General features: G+C 35.8%; 1 protein-coding gene across 1 annotated transcript in view; it reads right to left on the bottom strand.

Moving 5' to 3' along the window:
- The window catches only part of NPEPPS (aminopeptidase puromycin sensitive), an 85,595-nt gene that overhangs the window by 14,294 nt on the left and 50,733 nt on the right, over positions 1-20,568 (bottom strand). Inside the window, exons 4-16 of the mRNA XM_082604942.1 lie at positions 18,348-18,469; positions 15,645-15,752; positions 14,181-14,381; positions 13,631-13,727; positions 13,484-13,517; positions 12,509-12,623; positions 10,210-10,374; positions 9,295-9,399; positions 8,809-8,869; positions 6,838-6,947; positions 4,784-4,847; positions 2,423-2,562; positions 204-338 (exon numbers count right to left, since the gene is read on the bottom strand). Of these exons, the coding sequence (XP_082461068.1) occupies positions 204-338; positions 2,423-2,562; positions 4,784-4,847; positions 6,838-6,947; positions 8,809-8,869; positions 9,295-9,399; positions 10,210-10,374; positions 12,509-12,623; positions 13,484-13,517; positions 13,631-13,727; positions 14,181-14,381; positions 15,645-15,752; positions 18,348-18,469 (1,457 nt within the window). The remainder of the gene's footprint in view (positions 1-203; positions 339-2,422; positions 2,563-4,783; positions 4,848-6,837; positions 6,948-8,808; positions 8,870-9,294; positions 9,400-10,209; positions 10,375-12,508; positions 12,624-13,483; positions 13,518-13,630; positions 13,728-14,180; positions 14,382-15,644; positions 15,753-18,347; positions 18,470-20,568) is intronic.

Consider the following 20,568-nt stretch of genomic DNA (forward strand, 5'->3'; position numbering starts at 1 on the left):
GGAGTAATAAAATGAGATTTGTTTCTGGTAAATTTTATAGGTTCAATCTTGTCATGTTAATTAATCATTAGTCATTTGCTTTGGTCCTAAAGGCATTCAACCTTCAGCAAGAACTATATTCTTCTCGTTATGTCTTAGTCAGGCACTCCAGGAAAAACAAAACCCTTTAATTCACAAAATCCATCATACTACTGGAGGCTCACCAAGGAGAAGAGGTCATTCTGTAATCCAAGTCGGTCCACAGGGGGCAGAGAAAGGTCACGAATGCCTGGTAATAAACTTTCCAGCATGGCTGAGCTGTACTGGGTCCGATAAAACCCAACTGTTCCCAGGTTTAACTGAAAAGATATCCAACAGGTATTATTAAAGAGCTGCATTTATTTTTTAAATCAATTTTTTGTAGGTATGAAAGAAGTTCTAGTTTTAGTATATCTGGATGAAAAACAACAAAGATCATTTATGCTGACAGACAAGTTTAAAATGAAACAACATATAAAGACAGTAATCAGTTGTCAAGGATGAATACAGAGGCAAAAGAAAACAGAAACTTGGCATAGTGGGAGGCAAAGTGAGCTACAGTGAAAAGAACATGGCTGAAAAGGAGGATATAATGCGGCTAAGTTTCTATTGCTAATTTCAGTGAATGGTTTTCAGTAAATGTTACAGAAAACATTTACTACAAAATAAAAATACTTGGACAATAAAATCTCTGAGGAAGACTAAACCTTTACAAATACTGATCTAATGAGACCAGAGCATCAACAGAATAACAACTGTTAGGTCCTAGATTTTAAAGAATTACATGGAGTTAAAAGGAAATTTCATATGATTTTTGGAGTGAGGTAATCATTGACTATCATTATTTTCTATAGGCTATTGACCAACAGTCAAAAATATTTTGATAATATTTATATGCAAAATATTTTAATGATAAAATGATAGTATAAGATATAAATATATTTAAAAAAAAAAAAAGGGGGCTTCCCTGGTGGCGCAGTGGTTGGGAGTCTGCCTGCCGATGCAGGGGACATGGGTTTGTGCCCCGGTCTGGGAGGATCCCACGTGCCTTGGAACATCTGGGCCCGTGAGCCATGGCTGCTAAGCCTGCGCGTCCGGAGCCTGTGCTCCGCAACGGGAGAGGCTACAGCAGTGAGAGGCCCGTGTACCGAAAAAAAAAAAAAAAAAAAAAAAGATATAAATATTCTGGGCTTCCCTGGTGGTGCAGTGGTTAAGAATCCGCCTGCCAATGCAGGGGACACGGGTTCGAGCCCTGGTCCAGGAAGATCCCACATGCCACAGAGCAACTAAGCCTGTGCGCCACAACTACCGAGCCTGTGCTCTAGAGCCTGTGAGCCACAGCTACTGAGCCCGCGTGACACAACTACCAAAGCCCGTGCGCCTAGAGCCCCTGCTCCACAACAAAGGAAGCCACCGCAATGAGAAGCCCACACAGTGCAATGAAGAGTAGCCCTCACTCGCCGCAACTAAAGAAAGCCCACGCACAGCAACGAAGACCCAACACAGCCAAAAATAAAATAAATTAATTTTTAAAGGATATAAATATTTTACTATTTATATATATTTAAGTCACTTCACATTTCTAATACAGTAATTATTTTATTGATTCCCTTTATCTTTTACTATAGGAATAACACCTTTATTTACCTAATTACAATCATAGTGTTTTTTCTTATAAGAAAAATTTCATATTGCTACATATGTTCCAGATTGTAATTTCAAATGGTAATATAGTATTCCACTGGGTATATTATAAAAATATATTTAAAAAATTAAAACAGAGGGAGAAATAGTTCTGCAAGCACAAAAGCCTGAGACAATGTATAATTCCTATTAGGAACCTATAATTGGGAGAAAAGTTTGTAATAGATATTCTCATTATGAAAGGTAGAGTACAGAATAATGAAAAATAATATTTACTGACTCTTATTGTTGTGAAATGGCTTTAAAACACCAGCTAAAAGGAATTTCACATTTCAGTGACACACTGATTATTATATGTCTGATCTCACTTGATTATAGGTGTACATGCACAATGACAACACATCATTGAAGTTAACGTGTCATTACAATGACAGGGCAGTTTGAAGTTGCAAGACTACAAATGTTTTGGTTAATGTGACTTTATACATAGACTACTAGTTTTTTCCTGTTTAGTCCTATCCCTTTGTAACTGCTTATTGACCACTCCCTTACCTGACATAAAGGCAAATATCTAGACGATACTATTTGAAAGTTGGCCCTAAATTTCACACAAGAAAGTTCAGAAAAGTTTTTTTCTTTTCAAGTCCTAGTCCAAAATGAAGCAGTAGAATTGAGAGCCAGCCATAAAATGCATAAAGGAAATGAAAGAAATAAATCAATTTAGGTGAGATAAAAATGGCCATGTCATTTCTGGACTCACCTTCACCCATTGGTCTGGTTTGACATCTTTTAAAACTACATTCATCTCTGGCTTGTCCATGAGAATCTTCATTTTGGCATGGCTGGAATCTTCACTAGTAGAGATTGTGATAGGAACCATCCACTGGGGACAGTCTTCTCCTTAAGCAAGAGAAGAACAAAGAGGAAACTTGAAAAATAATTTCTCACTGGGAGAAACAGAAGGTAAGGTAGAGAGAGAGGACTGGTGTCCCATGCATGGGTTTGAACCCAATTGTTAAGCCAATAGCTCATTTTTAATGGTACATGAACTCTTCCAGGTAACCTGAATAATAATAAGGAAGAATTTACTAATGAAATCAAAATAGCCTATAAAAAAGAGAGCACTGTGTTTACTTGTAGAATCACAAATACGACAATTTTAATTTAATTGTTGTTTTCCCTTTTCAGAGCAAAAGAGATAATGATTTTACTAATAAAAGACATTTCGAGTGGGTTAAAGCTCATGATTTTACTAATAAAAGACATTTCGAGTGGGTTAAAGCTCTCACATAGCACTTAAAAACAAATTCTAAGGTGCAATTCTTAACAGGTATGTACACTGCTGAGAAACTGAAGAGCTGATTCTATTTCTGCGACAGACAGGATACACCTTGGGAGCTGCTGGATTCGAACACTGAGCAGTCACATCTAAAAGCCAAAGCTTTTGTAAAGCAAATACATACACTCTCTTAGGTACTATACAGCAAAATAGATTTTGCATTAAGATGCCAAACAAAAGAGAGTCATTGCCCACTACATTAATGCAACTATCTTAAATAAATTATATAGCTTTATGCTATCAGGCTAAACCACAAATGAAAATTCCCTCCTGACACTGGGATAATTCAGGTTTTAATAATGCCTATAGTGGTCACAGAGTATAGGAAAGACCTGCAAAACCTGTCAGTCCTACAATGCAGATTGCAGATATGTGCAGAAAACAGCAACTGTGACACTATTTATTTAGATAATAAACATGTCACCTCATTTGTCAGACATATTTATTAAGAGTAACTCTCAATGCTAAGGAAGACTAAGGGTTGAAGGCTGTACCTCTTAAACCTAGTAGAATGCATCATCATTTGGTGGGTGGAACATGAAAAGGCATTGGTGATTCTGATATACCCTTCCCCCTGTTGGGAACGACTATTTTAAAGGAAGTGAGAAAGGTGCAGAAAAACAGTTTACTTCTTGATTTTTCAATTCATCTTTAATTCCCTGGGTAAAAGAGTCTATTGTTGGGCTTCCCTGGTGGTGCAGTGGTTAAGAATCCACCTGACAATGCAGGGGACACTGGTTCGAGCCCTGGTTCAGGAAGATCCCACAGGCTGTGGAGCAACTAAGCCCGTGCACCACAACCACTGAGCCTGCACTCTACAGCCCGCAAGCCACAACTACTGAGCCCAAGTGCCACATCTACTGAAGACCACGCACCTAGAGCCTGTGCTCTGCAACAAGAGAAGCCACTGCAGTGAGAAGTCCATGCACTGCAACGAAGAGTAGCCCCCGCTCGCCACAACTAGAGAAAGCCCATGTGCAGCAACGAAGACCCAACACAGCCGAAAATAATTAAACGAACAAACAAAAGTCTAATGTCATGTAGAAATATTTGAAAAAGCAGAGTTGAGTGATAGTTAAGGGTATAATAAACTTAAACTTAAGGATTATAAACTTATATAATCCAACTATTTTGTTTGAATTCCTACTCTTTGACTTATTATATAGGTTATCTTGCACAATTTAACTTACTTAGCTATGCCTCAGCTTCCCTATTTGTAAACAGAAATAATATGACCTACCTAATAGGGTTGCTGAGAGTATAAAATAAGGGTCAGTTATAGTGCTTAGCACAATGACTGGTACATAATAAATCTAAATAATCATTGGGCTTTATTTATTTGCTTAGTTACTTACTACGCCCAAGAATTAAAAAAAAAAAAATTAGCCACAATGTATACACTTGGTACATAAGTATACCAAATGTACTTAGTACACAAGTGCATAAGACTTAGTACACAAATGCATACCAAGTCTTCTTTTAGGGATTAAGGTTAGAGACATCACTTCTTGAGTGTTCCTATACTTCTTCATTCATTACAGCCCCCAATAACACACAGAGACAGGGACTTTCAAAAATCTACGAATATGACGATACTACAAATACCCCATGAATCTCCTGTTTTGATTTCCTAGATTTCGTTTTTGTTCTATTACCATTACCTTGTTTCTGTTTAATTCTATTAACAATATTTTAAATGGATAATTATTTCTTATTAGTTGGAACACTACGGTATGGTATCCAAACTCACTGATCAGCTCCCACTCATAGCCATTTGCTTACCCACATATGGTCCACTGGCACAGAACTTCCTCTGGGACAACCTCAGTCGTCTGTCATCTTCTATCTGAAGACACAAAACAAAACAAAGGCTGTAATAGCATCAGCACTTTTTGTCGGAGGGGACAACATCTGTGCGACAAAGCAGAGGTGAAACCATACAGCCAAATGGCTCCTGAGTATACAAAATGCAATGGTGATAAAGAGCATGACACTACAGAATGGTAGAAAAGTCACTCTGTCTTATTAAGGCCTCGAAATAACAATACTCTAAAAATTAAAGGCCAGGTGCTATGAAATATTGCTCACGAGGAGACCCAGATAAGAACTTCAAAGTGTTGAAGTTTTCAAAAAGGATACATAGTTAACCTTTATGGAGGAAGGTTATGTCTTCAGCCTTTTCTACTTCCAAACAGTGGCAACATTAAATTAGCATGTGGACTCAATACTCAGAATTCAAATTCTGAATTCAGAATCCAAAGTCATGTTTAGAGCAACTGACAAACATGGAAGCAGCACACACCTTGTTTCAAAGGACGAGCTTTGCAATGAAACACAAAAAAGAGTCGGGGGGAGGTGCTGCAAAAAACTAAAAAGCCAGAAGCAACAAAGGCAAGCACATATTTTTTGAAAAATACTTCAACAATATGCAATCTTTTGTTTTAGTTATCATTTGTTACTATGCCCTAGACATTTTAAACAACGCAAGATACAACAATGTTAAGATCACTTAAATCAAACACTAAATTGGGTCAGTGACCTTTATAAAGGGATAAACTGACTGCAAGAGACAGAAATGAAAAACTAAAAAATTTGAGTGAGGAAGCAATGGCCACTTTGATGCCATAAAGAAACTACTAATGAACTTAAATACTGATACTACATCACTGATTAATTATGTATCACATAGATTTCCTTGAAAAAGTTATTAGGTGACTTTTAAATTGATTCAGAAATAAAGCAAAAATATTTAAATTCAGGGAATATAAAGTGAGATACAGATCATAATCAAGATACAATGTTGCAGAGTTCTCCTATTTGTAAAAGAACTGAGTCATAGACAGGCTTTTTATTATAATGTAAAATGGAGGATGAGTTTGGCTGTGCTTGGAGACAAAAAAAATGCAGAAAAAGTAAGATCTTGAAAGTAGCTTGATGGAAAAGTTCGCTGAGTCTCAATAACGTTGGGAGGAAGTGGGGTATTAGTGTCCTCACTTCTGATAAACTAGAAAGAAACAGAATGGCCACAATGATAGCTCACTAAAGTTTTAGATATCCTTTCTCACCAAATATGATTGTGTTCCCTAAATTGCCTTTTCAAATGCTTGCAGCCAATCTAACTGTGAGGTTCTCCAGTGTGTATACTTTATTTAAGATTGGCACATTGAGCCTTTGTAAAATATTAGCTTCATGGACAATGCAGAACCACAAGGACAAACACATACCTAAAACAGAGCTATGAATCCTCCTCCCTAAAAAAGAATGCAATTAATTCCCTATGCAGCTTATAAAACCATGGCAAAGAAATTTAAGAGAATGATTTCATAGTTTCATACAATTAAACTAAGTTAAGACAAACTTTCTGGTATGCATTATAGGTTGATGTGTAATTCTCAGTACTGTTGGAGGACAATTCATTTTGAACTACACCTGTCTGAATTCAGATAACAGTTCAACTAATATGAATGCAATTCTAATCAAAATCACAATGCCATCCAACATTAAAAACTAATTTTAGGGCTTCCCTGGTGGCGCAGTGGTTGAGAGTCCGCTTGCCGATGCAGGGGACATGGGTTCGTGCCCCGGTCCGGGAGGATCCCGCATGCCGCGGAGCGGCTAGGCCCGTGAGCCATGGCTGCTGAGCCTGCGCGTCCAGAGCCTGTGCTCCGCAACGGGAGAGGCCACAGCAGTGAGAGGCCCGCGTACCGCAAAAAGTATAAGGGCTGGCTTAAATCTTACCTAGAATACTTAAAGGACAGAAAAGCAAATTTGATAACACTGACTGAATTTCATTTAATACAATATGAGAAAAACTGAAGGACTTTTTATAAGTTTACCTGCTCTGCTTCCACGTAAATGAGAGGGAATCCCATTTGTTTGGTCCAGGTATTCATCACAGCGGCTATAGGTTTACCACTGGCATTTTCTAAACTTTCCCAGAGATCCTCTAGAAGATAAATACAAACAATGAAAATCTAAAATGTTTCCATTTTTATTTTCCTAAACAAACCAGAAATTTTATATAACTCTTGACACTGCAACACTGACCAATTTTGTGGTTCTTTCAGGTTCAGGAACAGTGGGCCAAATTAACGTTCTCCTTGCCTTCCCATTAAGTGAACTCTATGGTCTTATAGTCTAAGATGTTCTTAATTGTTCCAATTTATTAAAAAATTACAAGTTATAAACAAAAGACAAACAGGTGAGTTCAAACAAGAAGAAACAGAAACAAACAAATGGAAACATATTCAAGGTCACTACTAAACATTCACAAACTTAAAACTATTATACCCATTCAATTAACAGAAGTTAAAAAATACTCAATGCTGATGCTGTTTTTGACCCATATGATCAGACAACTCTGGTGGTAGAATAAGCAAAACAACAATACAATGTGGTACATGCTGTAACAGGGGCAAGAACAGAGAAAGAAAAATCCAAAGAATAAAGGCTTCACAAGAGGTAAACTTTTGGTCTGCACCTTGAAGAGGAGTTGTTCATTAGACAGGGGGAAAAAGGGCATTCCAGGTAGACAAAATAAAGGTACAAAGAGGAAAATAAAAAGGAATTCACTGGCGGTCCAGTGGTTAGGCTTCTGAGCTTTCACTGCCATGGGCTCGGGTTCGATCCCTGGTCAGGGAACTAAGATCCCATAAGCTGTGCAGCACGGCCAAAAAAAAAAAAAGAGGAAAGTATAAGAAATGACAGAAAATGTCAGTAACGGCAATATGTTCAATAAGCTGAAGACAGAGGTGCATGTGTGGGAGTAACAGGCCATGAGGCTAAAAAAGTGGGAAGGAAGAACTGTTCGAGACTGTATGGCTTACAAAGAAATACAGACTTTATCGTGAAAGGAATGTGGCATCTCAAGTGTTTTTAATCAGTAGGGTGATGTAATTAGACATTCACTTTAGAAAGATAACCCTAGCTAGCCTCAGAGTGAGAGATGAAACTGAAGAGAGTGGGACAAGGCAAATAGTAAATTAGTAGTGAATTCCAGGGGAGAGATCAAGAAGGCATAAATTAAGGGCGGGGCGGAGACAGTAGACAGAGAGCACTACAACTCCTACAAGAGGATAAAAACCATGGATGATTAACGGGAATGTATTTGAACTGCCAATTGTCTTTCATAAGTCACAAAGACAAACCAAAAACAGTTACATGGTACACCCTGTACCAGTTACACTTTGGTGAGCTAAAGTACGGCCCATGAACTAGGAGCACTGGCCTCACCTGGAGTCTGTTAGAAATGCAGACTCTCGGGCCCCACCCCAGACCTGTACTAATGACATGACACAAATCTTGTTTTTTAAACTACTTTTGTTCACTAAGGAACTCAGCTTCATATTCAATCAACTATTACACCTTTGTTCTTCCTTTTGACTCTAATATCTAATAGACCATCATAAAATCTTAAGAATTTACTTCATTGAAAATCTGTAGTTCCACAAGTTCACTCCTACAAATGGTTAATTTGCAGCTATTTTAATGGCCAATGGTCAACGAAGGGCAACAAAACCCACAAATCATCAAAAAAAACAAGCTCTGGTAAAGTAAACAGAACTTTTCAGACTCTTTAAAGTGGCAAAACATTGAGCTGTGGAAAGCAGACTATTGGAGGATGACCAAAAGGATAATAGGTCCTGATTCATGCCGTTGATCCATGATATAACACATCTTCAAATAAGTCGACTCTATTTCCTATCCAGCACATGGAAAATTAAGTATTTAGAAAAAATAAAATGTCACACTCTGGATAGTATGCCAACACTTTCTCTCCATTTCTGTATCAAGCTATTAAAGATTACCTGTGGCAGCATTCTTTTGTTGAAACTTGGTTAAATACATGTTCATTCCTTTCTTAAAGTCCTGAGAAAACACAATTTTTAACATCCAGGAGAGTCAGAACTCAGAATTATAGTATATTTTGAGTGTATAGTACTCAAAAACTAATTTACTCAAATTACTTGACTGTTAGATTTACTAAAACACATGTATCCCCCTAATGTCTACTACCTTCTGTTTAAAAATGCTTACTCTTTGCCTTCTACTTTTGCTTTTAAGTTTTATACCAGACTTCCACCAACCCCCAAAACATATTTGCAACATCATTCATCTGAGAGACCAAAATAGTCAGCATAAAAAGAAATAAAGACAAGCCAGAGTACTATCCTTATAAATTCTAGAAAAATTACTTAGGAACTTAACCTAAATAAAATCAAACTTTTTTTTTCATGCAAAACTCTATGGTTTCACCATAAAAGAACAGAAGATTTTTTAAATTGCTTTTTTACCTTATCCCCAATGTAGTCATGTAGCATTCGGATGACAGATGCACCTTTGCTATATGATATAGCGTCAAATATCTCATCAACTTCAGAAGGATGGCCCACACTGACCTAGCAGACAGTGTGATTCAAGGTTATGACAGGAAGCAGACAGCCTGTAATACTGAATTACATAAAAAGCTTTCTAGGAAAACCCTTCTAAATCATAAGATACTTTTTCCCTTTAGGTGACTCATAATGTATAATTGTTTAAAAGGGTTTAATAACTAATACTAATAAAATAGAATATATAACACAATCCCCATCATCTCTTAGGACCTGGGTTCCAATCTTGGCACTGCTTTGCTGGGAGGCAAGTCACTACTGCTCTCTTTGAGGGTAGGGAAGTGAGGGTAAGGAAGGGAGAGATGAAAAACATTTGACTTCTTGCACTAATTGTCATGGCTCACAGTTACACAGGACCCTGGTGAAATATGTCAAAGTAGACTCTAAGTCTAGCTCTGTAGAGGCAAAATTTATACAGATAAACTAGCTGAAGTAAGGACAGGCTAAGTCAAAAGATTAAAATATTTATATAAAAACAGACAATGACAACAATAAAGAGCATGTTCAGAATTTTCTCTGAAACAACAGAATCATACTACCCAGCAGCTATGGTTCCCCCACACTATTCAATAAACATCTATTTAGTGAATGCTTACGGGTACTGAGCACTTGCTTCTACAAAGATCACAGATGTTTAAGAAGAAACATAATTAGACCTTAGTAGTGCTAGAATTTCAAGAATGGAAATATAAACTACAAAAGTACATGACATCACCCATGCAATTTTCTTTTCAGAGTCCTAAGTATCTCTATAAACAAATTATACATTTTACTGAAAATGAGAGCAAAGGCCAATGACTGAAAATTATGTCTCACTTCAATAGGATGGCTGTTATCTAAGGCATCAAGCTCCTGGGCACGTGTGTAATCAGCAGAAACAAACTGAGTCCAGATATCATACTCTGGGAAGCAGTGGTCTACACACAGATATTCAATCCATGATGCGAAGCCTTCATTTAACCAAAGATGAGTCCACCATTCCTAAAGACAAAAGATGGAAATATATAAAGAAAACAAGATGCTTGTCACTCCACTAATTTAAAAAACTCATATGTCCCTTCCACTATATTCTAAAGCTCTTAATGAACTGAAATTCATTTCAAAACATTTAGTAAATAACTCACATCCCTGAACAAAAGAAATGCCAAGAAAGGCCAACCTGGGACACTAGCATTATCACCACTGCTAAGTAACTTTCTGGTACTGAAGGTAGAAAAGGAGGAAGAAGGAGGATGAAAAACACCCTAAATATGGAAAAGGGGAAAAGAGCGCATAAATACAGGCAAGAGCCTACATTGTCATATAAAATTTAGTTTAATAAACAGTTCTCTTAAAAAAAACAGAAAGCTTATCAGGACCAAACAAGGAAAACTGGAAACTATTTCCATAATGACAGGGAAAAATCACTGTTGATTGAAAAGTTAAACTTTCTAGATAAACAGAAAAGCAGTACTGCTTATATAAGAATTATGTGAAATTAACAAATGTCATGGCAGTAAGTAGTTCAGTAATGAATTGGTGTTTAAACATTTATGAAATATAAAATTCTCATCTGTTAGTAAGAATTAACAGTGGAGTGGACAAAGAATATAATGGGTCACAGACAAAATCAACTTTTTGAAAAAGAAATCAACTTTTTAGAAAGAGATTTCAATCTAATTTTCATTAAAGTTGATTAAATCTCTTATGAAAAGAAAGCAATACTATATGAATTCAGGACAAAGGACTAATGCAACGGTGAAAAACAAAAGGGCATTTTAAAATTCTGAAAAGATCAAATATTTTCAATATCAACTGATAAATGGCTATCTGTCTATATGCTTTGTGCACTTATTTAACTAAAAGCCTCCACTGGGATAAGCTGGTACAAACCTAGTAATTTTCCAACTATCTCTAAGCCTTTGAATTTTGGTTAATGAAACAAGTGACATCTAATAACTAGAAATTGCTCCAATCCAGTAAAAAGTTGTTTAAAAGCAAAATGAGAATGCACACATTTCCCCTACTAAAATTTATTACTGGAAGTTTAAAAATAAAATCATAAAAAATAAAGTCTGCTCAACACTGAGCAAAAAAATTGTTTGGCAGCAACAAACTTGCTGCATTAGGAGAAAAGAATGTTTCTGACATATTGAATACAGGTACTAGTATACTTACTTCGGCATAAAATTATATTTCAAAAATTTTTTTTTACCCCTAAGCAAAATTTTAAACATCCAAAGCAAAAAGGAAAGGATTTACTTTCAAGGGCTGACTTTCTTTTAGAAACTCTTTCAAATATGTAAGAGTTGCTAAATGTTTTCCTTTCTTGCTTATTTTTGTGACATGTGGACTCAACTAATATCCAAATTGGGCTCTGCTCTTTGGCAGCCTAAAATGCCATCAGGAAATTTGGCTGGCTCCAGAATCTCCAGTTCTTTCTTTGCAGAGGCACTTCTAGTTCACTTATTAGACGCTGGGCTCCCAAGCTCTAACACAGTTGGCTGCTATAGATAGTACTTATTCAGAGTAAGGGAAAGGTCAAGACTAGAGGACAGAGATCATTCACTGCAAACATTATAATAAACAAGAACTTCAATAGGACAGTTGGAAATTTTAATATACTTCACAGTTATTCTGTTGTTTCTTTGCCTTCATTTCTGTCAAATTTCAACTTAAAATTTCAGGCAATGAGGAAAATGACCCTTAAAAACATTTCAACCTAACCAAGGATAGTTTGTCATTTATCAGGTTACTTTACAGCTAGTGAGCTACATAATACATAGAACACAAGAAACTACCATTAGTCTGAATCTCACTGCATGGAATCTCTCTACCTAAGTGAAATCTCTTCCTTTCACCCAAATTAGTATCATGACTTCCCCCGCTTACAGGCAGTATTTAGAACAGTTTAGGAAGTATTTTCTGTTGAATAAAGATTATCTACATGCTTTTGATCAACAAGAATATTCTGATAAACACTTTTCAAAGTGGACCTTTTAAAATAAAGTTTTTCAATCAAAAAACTACTTTTTTGGTACAACATTCCAGCCAAACCTGAAATACTATGTAGACAAAAAAAAGGTGCAGCAGGAAAAAAAATAAATATATTTGAGCACTTAAAAATATTAAATACCATAGTAACAAGATTTCCAAACCATTGATGGGCGAGCTCATGTCCCACAACCAGGGCAACCCACTGGCGTGATGAAGAACAGGAGTTTTTTGGATCAATAAGCAATGCAGTCTCCCTGTGTTTAAAAAAAAAAAAAATTTTTTTTTAAGTATTACAATCAAAGCAGGCATGCAGAAATGGGGGAGGGAGATTCAAACAGTAAATAAGTTGGTCAAGTTAGGCTTTAAAGATGTCAAGAAAACATTTCCTCAGAGTACACAGGATAGAAAAAGTTCTGGGAAGATTAAAGACACCACTCCAATAGAATTCATAACAGAAGATCAAAGATGTGACACAAGTTTAATTATCAGTTTGTTTATAGGACAGCTGCCTGAAATTTCAGAAAAACTTTGTCTAAAGGATTAGGGATTATTGTGCTAGACAGACAGAGAAGACAGTCCTTCCATTAAAAGAAGGGGAGCAGAAAGTGGGGGGAAGATGCATTCCACAGTCCTAAAAAGAACACTGAGCAGGCTGTCCAAAACTTAGCTCACTGAAGAAGGCAAGTGAAAGTAGAAGACAGAAACTTGTTTACAGACACTGCTTTTAAAATTATACAACCTACATGTTTGTATTGTGGTGACAGACATGTAAAAATTTGGCCAGAAGATATTAAATCAGGGAAAGTTCTTCAAGCTGGATATATAACTATGTAACTACTAGAAGGACGAGAAGGCACTGAAATGAGAAACTCAGCCAAAAATACATCTACAAATGCTACTAATGCCAGATGCTCACTTTAAAATCTTATACTCTCAGATAGTAGCACCAGAGGGTGATCATCTGAATTCTTGAAATGTTCATGGAAGTGGGGGGAGGTAGGAAAATTTATGACAGATTATAAAGCAGAAGCTACTGAACTGTACTTAGGAGTGAAGCTCTCATGAAATCAGTGATTTTAAAAAGATAAGGCAGGGTAATACATCATTAACATACCTATAAGTAACAAGGCCCCAGTTCTCCATGGCACCTTCATAAAATAAATATAAACATTTATTGATATTTATATATATTTCTTCTTGAAAAATCATAGAATTCAAAAAAAGTTATTACAATTCATCAATAAAATGAAATTTACTTTACCAGCTGCAAAGTCTGCAATAGCAATGAGATCAATTTTAGGTAGAGGATAAGGAACATTGAAGTAGTCCTTATAAAAAGGCAGAGTTTTAGCAGCAACCTATAAAAGTATAGACAAAAGAACCATCTGATAAATCTTACTGTCATTCATATAGAAATCCACAAAGGAATCCTGTTGCAAGCCAAATATCTCAAGTTACTAGAAACCAACCCTGGGGAGCCCCACCTCCAAAGAGTGCTTTAGCCCTAAGCTTTGTATGTCAGCCAAACTTTAATCCATTTATAATTCAGTATGAAAAGCATAATTACATATTTTCCCACCCACTCTCTGGGTAAATAAATTCTACTCTAATATTTTCTTAATCATTATCTTGTAAAATGTTAATAAAACACCAAAGTTGCTAGTTCCCAGATTCTATTAAAAGTAAAACCAAAGTAGTACATGAAATTTCAGATTAAATTATAAATAATTGTACTAATAATTGATCAGAAATGTAAATTCCCCAACCTGGAGTTATGGACTGTTGGAACAATCCTCTTCAAGTACATTTACCTCTAACGCAAATTTTCCTTGCTCTGCTTTGCCAACAGGGGTGTAAACACGGACACACACACCATCTTTTGACCTTGTTTCTACAAAGTCATATTCACCCACAACAAATGCCACCAGATACGTAGACATGACAGGTGTGCGAGCAAACTTCACTTCCACTACATTTTCATCATCAGGATATGGTTTCCGATCAATTACATTCTTTAAAAAAAAAAAAAAAAAAAGGAAAATTTAACAGATTTACATTAAATACCTTAGAGCAAACACTAGCCAAAAACTCTAGGCTTTGGGGCCTTTTCTTCCCCCTTTCCAGCACTGCTTACTTCTCTATCCTAATTCATCCAGTGCTATTATGCTGTCAAGATCTTTCCTATTAAGAAGGAAAGTCACCTGATAAAGTATTCACACTAAGAAACTGGAGCCTGAAGTGTTAAAACTTCCAAGGATTTGTAAGAAAAAAGAAGCAACTTTTCTTGAATACCTATTAATATGCCAGATACTGGGATGTTTTAAGACCTCAATACTTTTCAAGTGAACAAAGGATAGGAGACAACAAATATTAATGAAAATAAAATGTAATTGTGGAATCAGACATTTCAAAGGGCACAGATTTCTACATTTAGAGCATTCTCTGTACCAAGGCTGGCTCTAAACAAATTTGTCACAAAACCTCCACTTTACCTTTGGAGTCCCCTAACTTCCCTTTGGTGTTCTCCCTCTTTTTCCTATTCAGGCTCTCAGTTTCCTCAAGGTCTCTCTATTCTTTCTTCCAAGTAAGACTTATTCAAGAATTGATCTGATAAATTCATTCATACTAAATTGTAAATGAACATTTCAGTGTAATATATTAGCTTCCTCTCTGAGAATATTTGAGAAGAGAATCTATGGAATTCTCTCCACCAGTAAAGGAGGCAAAAGCCAGTCATTTTCAGGTGCAGCAGGCATTTCCAAGTTCCCTAGATTCCTATTATAAGCCACAGGCTACTCTATGTCTTAAGTAAGGCAGTCTTAGACAATACACTTCAAGTAGTGAATGCTTACTCTATTATGAATGAGGATCAACGACATCAGTGGAGGGAGCATATTCCAAGAATACAATCAGCCAAAAACCTAAATACACTTCATTATGTGGCTATATCTTTTGGCATTTAATAAGAATATCAGATTTTTTTTCTTTCAGGTAATATTTATTAAACTCATTTCTTATTTAGATTTCCAAATTGAAGGAATTAGATGATCTTGTTAATATAGTTTATAAAGAATTTCTTCCAGGAGGGGGGAAACTCCCCATATAAGGCAATAAAGAAAAAGAAGCCTTTTCAGAAATTAAGAAAACTAACATTTGTGCTCCAATTATGTGTCAAGCATTGTGCTGGGTGGTTTCATGCTATCCCATCTAATCAGCAAACTAAATATGCTAAACGCTTATTCAAAATATGAACATACTCACAAACACAAACATACCATGTTTGATAAAGCTACTCTGTCTTTAGGAACAACCAATGAGATATCAAAAGTTGCTTTGATGGCAGGCTCATCCCAGCAAGGAAAAGCTCTCCGGGCATCAGTAGCCTTAAGAAAAGAATATGAAATATAAAATATCACAGAATTAACCTACCAGAATATTTCATGAACTAACAGACATTTTTCTTTCTATCATTTGTTCATTCACTGTTTCAAATATTTATTTTCTACTCAGTGCCGGGCAACAAGCTAGGCACTGACTACAAAGAAAACACAAGGTTTACAATCATTGCCACATCAGCCATTATCCAGGAACTAGGTCTGCTATAGAGCTTAACAATTTATAGTATTAGAATAACTGACAATTATATTTTTGTTTTTATTAAAACATTTCAGTATTTCAAATTAAAGGCACATGGTTTTATCTATAATGTCAACACAACACTGAGCACAGGAAGGTTAACAGTATACTGCTGTAAGGATTCAACGATAGGAAAATATGACTGGTTGCCTCTCTGGCTTTGATTTCAAAATAAAAATAAAAATATCTCCAGAATTTCTGATGTGCTTTGTTCTTTATCTGGAATGGTAGCAACAGGAAAAAAGACAGATGCTGTATCAGTTCCAAACAGGTCATTTGTTTAATGGCACTTCCATATACAACACATAAAACTGTCACCATTTGACCTACCTTTTGAAAGAGATCTCATTCTTTCTTTAAAAATAAAAAAGAGCAAACTTGTTAAAGCAAAATAAGATTAGTGGTGCAGTAGAATATCAGTTATAAAAGAAAAAATCTTTAATAAAATAGAAATAGAACCATTGACAAGATTCTGTATCTTAAAAAGAAGTAACAAAATATGCAAAGGTAGAGGAAGCACATACTTCTGAAAAAGGATTTCTCCAAGGAAAAACATTAGATGGCTGATTGCACTCTCAAAGAAACTAAATAAATTATGGATTCTACTAAAGAATAAATAAGACTAAAGATGTTTAAAAAAAGAATAAATAAGACATTTGGAAAAGTAAGTAGAGTGTAAAGAAAGAAATGCACAGAAAAATTCAAATTAGGAGCAACAGCAGTAAATAAATGTATTTATATTAGAGGAAATTAAATGAATGACATAGATAGTAAGATTGAAGTTTCCAAAATATCCAAAGGACAAAGTGATAAAAGCAATCTAAGGTACATTTGGGGGATAGACACTAGAGCTAAATCTATTATTAAATGATGTTCCTGAAGAAGAGATCAGAACAGAAACCATGATGAAGATGCAATAGAAGAAAATACTGCTACACTAAAGAAAGCTCTGAATATAACATCCATAGGGTTCACCAATTATTAAAAGTTAATGAAAAGTGAACACCTGGTGAAAATTTTTAATTTTTACGTACAAAGAAATAATTTAACAAGCAATCAGGAAGAAAGTAAAACAAAATTTTAAAATGTGTTACCCTACAAAGGGAGAAGAAACATTCTAGTCTGACTCCTCCCCCTCGACAAAATGAGACGTGAAAGACTTTAGAACAATATTTATGCACCTTTGAAAGAGAAAAACTGTAAGCCAATTGTATCACTCTTATCACTGAAGAAGTTGGGCTTATTACTCACTGTAGCAAGGGAAAACTCACATCAAAAGAAACCATGGGGTATCTCAGTAAGAGTCTAAAAAAGAAACAATTATGTGATTTTGGATTTGGAGGAGGATTTAAGAAGAAAGGATTCATTCTAAGTTGGGTGCTGTCAGAAAGTGGAGGCAATTTTATGAGTGGGTATCTCAATAACTGTTATTTATCTATGGAGAGGGCAGACTACATCAAACCTAAAACTGCAAATGGTAAAGAAGCAGCAGTCACTCATTTTAACCAAGAGAGAGAGTTGTTTGTCTTTTGTGATTAACAAAGTGAACTTGTTTTTGTCTATGCGTGGATGAAATTATGAAGTGCCCTTGTTTTGTCTCACTTTATCATGGTCTCAGAGTAACCTTGTCTGAGGTTGGCATTCTATGAAACTGTTTATGTCCAACAGGAAAATAACATGGACTAGGTTTTCAGTGCTAGGACAACTTCTAGATGTCAGGGGCTGCTCTTTTTTTCTTTTTCCCCCCAACAAATCTCTTACATACTCAGTAAAACTGATCATGTATAAAGGCAAATGAAAGATTTTCAGATATGCAAAGACTCAGGAAGTATACCACCCACATACCCTCTCTTAAAAAAAAATCATTTGGAGACACACTCCAGCCAACCATTCCAGGATGAAGAAGTGCTCAAAAGGGCTAGAGATTAGCACTGGAATCACACTCACACTCATACACACACACATACAGGTAACAAAATTATATTTAAATAGATAGGTCTATATCTATATATATCCATATATAACTATATATACAGACATACAGGCAACAAAATTTCAATACCTGGATTGCTTTTATACTTTGTACCTTTTTTTGTACCTGTGGCTTTTCCTACTAAATTAATAGTGGTACTGTTATAAATAAAATCATTCCCCAGCCCACACCCCTAATTCTCTCTCTTGTATAACAGAGATAACTGGCTGAATATAAAATAAAAGTTCCAAAATCAATAATACAATTATGGCCAAAGGCACCTAAGCCTCCAATAATCACGCAAATAACAGAATTAGACCTTTGTCAGAATGTCGAATTTCAGATCATAATATGTTAAAGAATCCCATACCTCAAACTGGGTGACCGCAGCGTAGCGCACCTCTCCAGAAGGGGCAGCATATTTACTCCTATAGAAACCTTTCATCTTATCATTCAGCTCCCCAACAAAATCGATCTTTAAAGTTCCTGTACCTGTGATTGAAGATAAATGAAAACAGTTTCATGGAGATGTCAAGTACAAGTTCTCAAAAGTATGTCCCTAAAACACTAATTCAGCTGGCTACTGACAAGGTTCAAATCATTCCTTCCTTTCTCAAATACTCCTCCTGGCAATGGAGAGACTACAGTATTGACTAAAGTAAATGGCAGACTAATCCTAAAGTAAACCTTAGAATCATGTTTAGGGTGACTGCTTAGAAAGTTCTTTAAGTTTACTAACTTAGTCTCAAATTACCAATACATGAAGATAAAAGCAGGAAAAGAAATGAACATTTATTATTAAATGGATGACAAGCTATTGTGCATTGGTGCTTTAAAAATACTTAGTTGGGTAGGTTTGTCTCCATTTTTTCAGATGAAGAAACTAAGCCTGAAAAGTTAAATAACTTGCGCAAGGTCACACCATTAGTAAGTAGCAAGAATAAGATTAAAAACTTAGGTCTGTTTAATCCAAAGTTCATGCTCTCTGCCAATTATACCATGTAAATTGGTCCTTTTAGATGACTTCATGCCAATTATTCTATTATTAAGACAAGACACAGATGTTCAATCCAAATGGAACACTGATTCCATACATTTGTAAGGAACTATAGAGAAGACAAATGATTTGATCAGCAACAGGGTATAAAACAAACTTTTACAGTTACCTCAATCATTTGAAATCTAATAATATTAAAGAAATAAATTTTAATCAATAATTATTAAATGCAAATAAAAATGCAACCTGAATACATATACTATTGTTATATAAGAGCAAAATCAATTTAGACAAAATGGGAGTTTCTGTTTTGTTTTGTGTTTTACTGAAGTGTAGTTGATTTACAATGTTGTGGCAACCTCTGCTGTACAGCAAAGTGACTCAGTTATACACAGAGACATTCTTTTTTTTATATAAAATGTGAGTTTTGGACTTCCCTAGTGGTGCAGTGGTTAAGAATCCGCCTGCCAATGCAGGGGACACGGGTTTGAGCCCTGGTCCAGGAAAATCCCACATGCCACGGAGCAACTAAGCCCGTGCGCCACAACTACTGAGCCTCCGCCCTAGAGCCTGCAAGCTACAACTACTGAGCCCATGGCGCCTAGGGCCCATGCTCTGCAACAAGAGAAGCCACCGCAATGAGAAGCCCACGCACCGTAACGAAGAGTAGCCCCCGCTCACCACAACTAGAGAAAGCCCGCACACAGCAATGAAGACCCAACGCAGCCAAAAATAAAATTAATTAAAAAAAAGAAAAAAGAGAGAGAAGAAAATGTGAGTTTTTATGAGTATATATACAGTTGACCCTTGAATAATGCAGAGGTTAATCCACCTATAACTTATACAGGGCCCTCCATATCCGCAGTTCCTCCACATCTCCTAATTCAACCATCCTTGGACTATGTGGTACAGTATTTACTACTGAAAAATATCTGAGTATCAGCAGACCCGTGCAGCTCAAACCTGTGTTTTTCAAGCATCAACTATGCTCTCTTTCGCTAACAGAAAAAAGATTATCACCATTATCTAGTAGTCGTCTACTAAATTCAGATGTATGACAAAACAATAATCCCATTCTACATTTTACAAATCCAGTCACAAAACCCACCCCCCCAAAATGTTGACTTTGTAATAGATCCCTTTAAAGTGCCTATTTATAAAAGAATCTAGAGCATGGGAATCTAACAAGTCAGATACAGTATGACTACAAAGTAATTAGTCATTTATATCAAAACTTTTATATCCTAATATTTCAAACTGTCATTTTGGAATGCTGTAGAGCAATGACACTAACATTGTTCAGAATGTTCTTGACTCTCTCTCTGACATATCCTTTTGGATGTTCTCAAAGTCATATCTTCACCTTCCAAAACTGAACTTGCTTTTTGGAAAGGTCCAAGTCATGAAGAGTTCAAGTCTACAGAATATGTGAATGACAAATTGCAATCTATTTCTAGACAAAACACTAATTGTGTCTATGAAATAATTTAACTGATTTTCTTATGTGCCTCAAACTGGCTCTGAAAATAATTTCAAGTGAAAATTTCAGAACTTTGCAGCAAAGTCACCACTAAAGAAAGTGCCACATTCTTAA

The sequence above is a fragment of the Mesoplodon mirus genome (genome assembly GCF_964341445.2).
Source record: "Mesoplodon mirus genome assembly, chromosome: 18".
Classification (NCBI taxonomy): Eukaryota; Metazoa; Chordata; class Mammalia; order Artiodactyla; family Ziphiidae; genus Mesoplodon; species Mesoplodon mirus.